Source organism: Pelodiscus sinensis, chromosome 22 (assembly GCF_049634645.1).
Source record: "Pelodiscus sinensis isolate JC-2024 chromosome 22, ASM4963464v1, whole genome shotgun sequence".
Lineage (NCBI taxonomy): Eukaryota > Metazoa > Chordata > Testudines > Trionychidae > Pelodiscus > Pelodiscus sinensis.
The window spans coordinates 15,307,232-15,313,231 of record NC_134732.1 but is presented as its reverse complement, the minus strand read 5'-3'; the positions used below and the strand labels follow the sequence as shown (position 1 = coordinate 15,313,231).

The window sequence follows — 6,000 nt, the reverse complement described above, 5'->3', positions numbered from 1 at the left end:
AAGCGGAAGTAGCGTAGGCGGTGACAGAGGGACTCGGGTCCGCTCCTATCCAGGTCCGATAGGGGACACTTCCGGTCTATGAAGCCGCGAAACTCGGCTCCTACCCTTGCCGAGGAGGGACTGCGATGGTGACGGACACTTCCGGCAGTGAAGGTACGCGCCTTAGTGGTGCCGCTTTGCACCGAGGAAAGCTGAGCCGGGCAGGTATGGCGCGCGGGAGCGGCCTGAAATAGGGGTGTGTGGAGAGGGCGGGGGAGAGTGTAAGGGGAATGATGGCCAGCGGGAGGGAGGGGGAACGGGAGGGCTGGGTCTAGAGGGGGTGGGTGGGGAAGATGGATGAACGGTTGGGGCGGGCGGGGGAGGGGTGTAGAGTTGGGAGTAGGGCGGGAAGGAGGAAGAGATGAGGGGTTGGGGCCGTGGGGTGGGAGGGAGAAGTAGAGGGAGGGGGGGATGTGTCGGGGGCGGGGGAGGCGTAGTGGTGATAGAGCAGGGTTATGGCCATGAAGTATAATGCTTTGGGACACCATAACCCAGGTCCTTTGTGAGGGAGTAAGTGTGGCTGGGGGTGAATAATATGAGAGGAATTGCAGCACGAGGGTCAACACAGTGATTTGCCTTAATGGAGTGGGCATGTGGTTGTGCTCTACCATTTTCCCTACTTGCTGTCAAGTCAGAGAATGGCTGTCTGGGTGAAATGAATTGAGGGGTATCTATTAGGTAGTAATATGACTAAAACTATTACTGATCTTGTTGGCAGAAGACTCAGCAGAGATGTTAGCAAATCAGTGGTTCATGGCAGCATGCTTGATTTCTTCATGTAGCAGCTAACGTAGCTGCAGCTCTAAATGGCCAAAAGAATTGTGGCTTAAAAACTTTTCTGTTTTACTAACAGAAGTTGGCCCAATTTACGAGATATTATCGCATTCACCTTGTCTCTCAAATAAAAAAAAGGCAGGACTAAAGGAAGCCTTCACAGGGTGTGTCCCTACTAAGAATGTAAGCAAGTAGTTAACTACCTGATTACTCACATTCTCTCTGTATCAGAGGCAGCAATGGGATGTGGGAGCAAGAGCAGGAGCAGTGCTGCCTTTCCCTTTCCCTAGTTAATTGGCTTGTGCTGGGTACAGGAGCTACCCCCACTGTGGCTCTGCAGTTTAAATGTAGTAGGCGCAGGCAGCCCAGTTCCTATTACATTTAAATTGCCAAGCCACAGCGAGGGTAGATCCTGGACTCGGTGCAAACCTGGACTGAGCGCTTTCCCCTATCCACTAATCATGTAGTTAATACAAATTGCCAGTTACCTGCCTCTTAACACCCTTAGTCCCTACTGAAAATTTTTATCTTGAGTTTACTGCTGGATAACTAAATGAACATGATTATCCCATTTGTATGCATAAATCATTAGTGTTAGGGATGTAAGTGACTAGTTGACTATCTGATAAGTAAAAGCTTATCACAGGTGTGGGGAACCTCCAGCCCATGGGCTGCATCAGCCCACCAAACAATTTAATCCAGCCCTTGGGGTGGGGGGATCCAGCAACTGTAAAACACTGCAGAGAGTCCCAGCAGCTGCTTTAAAAGCTTCTCTAGCCTCCTCTGCAGCACGGATTAACACTTAGGGTTGCCAGATGGTTAAATAAAAAATACCAAACACTCCACCTGCAAGGAAAAAAAAACGGGGAAAAAAATTCTGTTCAGGGGGGAAAAGAAAGGGGAGACCAAAGTTGTTGAGAGAGAGAGGGAAAAAAAAAGCTGAGCCTGACCCTGGCGGGAGGAGGAGAGCTTGTCCTGCATTTTACACCTCTCCCTCCAGTTTGGGTCCACACATTAAACCCCAGTGCACCCACCCCTCCCCCTGAGCCAGGCACCCCAAAACCCCCCATCCCAGTGCACTCCCCCAAAGCCAGGCGCCCCAGTGCCCCCCATCCCGATGCACTCTCCTCTCCCCTAGAGCCAGGCCCCCCACAGTGTCTCCCATCCCAATGCACTCACCCCTGCCTGAGAGCCAGGTCCCCCACAGCGTCCCCCATCCCAGTGCATCCCTCTGAGCCAGACATCCCCAGTGCCAGGAGTGCCCCACCCCAATCAAATCCCCTCCCCATCTACCCCCCACTCCGCAGAGCCAGGCACCGGAGGAATGGGATGGCCAGGTAAGAAAATACTTTTAAATTCGCTGCTCCTGCCGCCCGGTCTGGCTGTCTCCACTCACAGAGTGTACAGGGAGGCATCACGTGGCCAGCTCCCGGGTCTCTGCTCAAAGGGTCAACGTGGGCCAGAGCAACGTGCGCTCTGCTCCCACCCCAGTCTTGCACCCCCCTAGTGTGGTGCCCGGCAAGTGTGCCCTCCTGCCCCCCCCTTTGCTTCGCCTCTACCATACTCCTCACTCCCCTAGCTCCCGCCAGATGTGGCAGGGGAAAATTGTCCCCGGTGGGCTTCTGTCCGAGGGAAACAGGAAATACTGGACATACTTTCTGGTTTTTTTTTTTACCGGACGGGGACCCAAATAATGCACAGTCCGGGTGAAAATCGGACATCTGGCAACCCTATGAACACTTCGTTCCTCTCCTCCATGCAGGAGATCTGGCCTGAGGGGAAAACTCCATGTGCTGGAGCTCAGTGTTTCTGTTTGCTTGCTGCCCTCCCCCCTCCTCCACCAGGCAGCTGCAAGAGGCTGGAACTGTTAAGGAGGCAAGCAGGGACTGGAAAGGGAAGGGGGAAATCATCCCTGGAGTGGGAAGGAGGTGAAGCCCCCTAGCCCCATTCTCTGCATGGGGGAGGCCACAGCAGGGCCAGCTTCTCCCCCACACCCCCAATCTCTTCCCTGCATAGGCTTGCGCTGCCAGCACTGTCCCCCTTAACAGTTAAGGAGGTGTTGGAGGAATGGGGGGAATGTCTTGCAAGAGTGGGAGTGAAGGGATACCCCTCTCCCCAGGCCCTTCTCTGCATGGGGTGCCTTTAGGGAGGAAGGGATGGCCACAGCTGAGCAAGGAAAAGCAAACTCAGCCATCATACTAAAATTCTAAATTTAAAAAAAGAGAGACCATTTCACCACATCATGGGGGGTTTTGTGTGTGTGCTTTTTTGCTTCTCACTTTTGTGTGGCCCCTGGCTGATATCTCTGTGGGTTAGTGACCCCCGAATCAAAAAAGGTTCCCCACCCCTGGCTTATTGGATAGTTGACTAGTCGCTCCCCCCGCCCGTTACCTCTAGCAGAGGCAACAAGGTGAGGGAGCAGAAACCAGTGCTGTGGGGAGCCAGCTTAAAAACTGGTTCCTCCCCAGCACCGTTTCCACAGGAGGCAGGGGCATAGAGGGGACCGGGCGCGAACTGGGAATCAGCTGATTCCTGGCTCATGTTCAGTCCCAGATGCTGCGCCTCTGCTTTTTAAATGTATTAAGAGCCTGCTGCTGGCCTGGCTGGGGCTCTCTGGGGTTGGAGCTCCCCACAGCGTTGCCGGGGCTGGAACTCCTTGGTAGCCGGGGCTGGAGCTCCCTGCTGCGCCACCAGCTGCCTCCGAGGCCTGAGCTCCCTGCTAAGCTTCCGGACCTGAAGCTCTCCGGTGGCCGGGGCCAGAGCTTCCCGCTTCACAGCCAGACTCTCCATGGACTCCCTCCAGGCCTTGCTGCCAGACCTCCCTATTCCTGGGCTCTGTGGTCCAGCAACCGGACCCCAGATGTTGCTGGACCAGAGAGTCCCATTTAGGGAGGTTCAACCTGTACTGACTCATGTAAGATGGTCACACTTGATATACTAACCAGTTGCTTGGACTGATGAACTGATCCAGGTGTCTGTATGCGGGTGGGGGAAGACTCTGCAAATCTGCTGGTAATCCATGTATATCTTCTACATATGATACTTGAGCCAGGATACAATTCTCTTCTATAACTCTGTTAGTTTTGGACAAGTTACATAATCAATAATTATTACATAATCAATACTTATTTTTGTCACTATAGCAAAAAGATATAACATGAAATGAATAGAACCTGGGGGCACTTCTCTTGAGTAAGAATGTACTACTTTTATTTAGATCTTAAAAGGTGAGATCTTTTATTGGACTAATGTTTACCTAGTGGCTTTTCAAAGTAAAAATACATTTTAAAGCACAACTGCTTAAGTTATTTGATTCTTCAGGCAAATTGGATGACTCTGAAGTCGTGCCAGTGGTAATTTTAAATATCTTTGTTTTTCTCCATGTAACTCCTATTTAAGGTGTTGGCGTGAAGATTTATCAACATAGTATCCAATTGCATAAAGTTTATGTAAATATGACACTTGAGTAAAACGTCTTTTCTTTTTCTTATTAAAGTAAAGCAAAGCAGACATAAGAAGTAAGCAAATTATTTTCATATCACGGACTTTATAAATATGAAGAAGAAAAACAGGGAACATAGTGAGAGCCTTGAAACCAGCAAAAAGAAATGTACGCAGAGTGTAGACATTTGCCCTCGTTCTCCTTTGCTCTTTGAAGATCGATCTTCCCAGGACACTGTTGTACATAAGAAGAAATTGAAAAAAAAAAAAAAAAGCAAGCAAGAGAAAAAAGACTTCTTGTTAGAGGATTCTTGTATTGGTGGTACGTGTGAAATAAATAATGAAACTGTAACAGTTTCCCAAAAAGATGCTCCCAAAAAGAAAATGAAAAAAAAGAAACGGAAACACGGTGATACTGAACAGGAGCAAAATAATGTACTCTGTATCCCTGTGAACCAAGAGGATTCTAATACATTGCGTGAGATGGATGTTAGTTTGGAGAGTGTTGATTATATTTATGTGGATACATCTACTAAGAAGAAAAAAAGAAAGAAGCATTTGTCAAAAGAGCAGGATGAGGTAAATGAGCAGCCTGTCTTGTATGCAATTGGAAATAATTGCAGAAGTCAAAAAAAGAAAAAGAGAAAGCACACCAGCTCTTGTTCTACACAAGAAACTACAGATGAAGCCTTTTCCTCATCTTTTGTGTCCTCTCATGATGAGGATATAATGTCAGGATCATCTACTGAAATTAGCACCTCAGTGATGCCCAAAAAACGCCACAAAACTCATAAAAGTGGAAAATTCTTCAAAGATGACAATGCTGACGTGACAAAGATTTCTTCCGTAGTCAATGAAAATCCTCTGAAGGTGACTGCTGACATTTCTAAAGTTACTTCAGAGAGTAATAATGGCTGTTTTGAAGAAGCTGTAGCATCAGTTAGAAAGACTGGAAAGAGAAATCAATCCCACTCAGAACAAGTAACCTCAGAAGTTAAGAGAAAGTAAGGCTTGAATTTGCTTTGTCTCATTATTTTGGTTGCATTGATCACATAGTTAGCTGATCTACTGAATTTGGTGAAGTGTAGTATTTTCTAAAAATTCTTTCACTATGAATAATTGAAGGTGTTAGTAGCGTAGAGAAAGGGAAATGTTTTACGTCAACAATGTCTTTCTTTGAAACATCTCTGGATATAAGCTGTGTATTGGGGATGTTGATGACCTTGACAAGCCATTTGATCAGGATTTGTTGTTGTAATTACAGAAATTTGTTATTGTAATTATAGAAATAGGTTGGGATGAGGTGAGGAGTATAGTTCCTTACCCTTTGCTTGATGAATCATAGGTATGCTAATAATCATCTGCACTGAGTTATATAATTCTCTTTATCAGGTTACCAGGGTCAGAGGCATCTGAAAATGAGGATGACCAGGATGGTGAATTTAGAGAATCTGGAAACTCTATCATGTTCAATGATGAAGAGTTCTTTGAAGCTTCCGTGTATTCAACAATGGACTTGGAGACTGCAAAACGGGAACTCGAGGAGTTTATTCCTCACGTTCATACAATGTCAGAAAAATCAATCCTAAAGATGGCTACAAGAGACCTGATCAGGTTTAAAAAGTTTAAAGAACAAGGTAAGCTCCCATGAGGACGTTTTACTATTTGGGAGACTAAAAGTATTTGGGTAGAGGAAAATGAAAAATGGATATTTTTTATAGTGCCTTTGATGTCCAAAATATCTGG

The 6,000-nt window shown here is 47.3% G+C and overlaps 1 protein-coding gene across 3 annotated transcripts in view; it reads left to right on the top strand.

Moving 5' to 3' along the window:
• Positions 1 to 6,000, top strand: part of TTF1 (transcription termination factor 1) — a 30,571-nt gene continuing 24,571 nt past the window's right edge. For 2 of the 3 annotated variants that reach the window (XM_006136809.4, XM_006136807.4), the window contains exons 1-3: positions 60 to 204; positions 4,310 to 5,258; positions 5,647 to 5,891. In XM_006136809.4, the coding sequence (XP_006136871.2) occupies positions 4,369 to 5,258; positions 5,647 to 5,891 (1,135 nt within the window). In that variant the 5' untranslated portion in view covers positions 60 to 204; positions 4,310 to 4,368. Of the gene's footprint in view, positions 205 to 4,309; positions 5,259 to 5,646; positions 5,892 to 6,000 lie in introns of all 3 variants that reach the window. The other variant, XM_006136808.4, reaches the window with a different exon arrangement.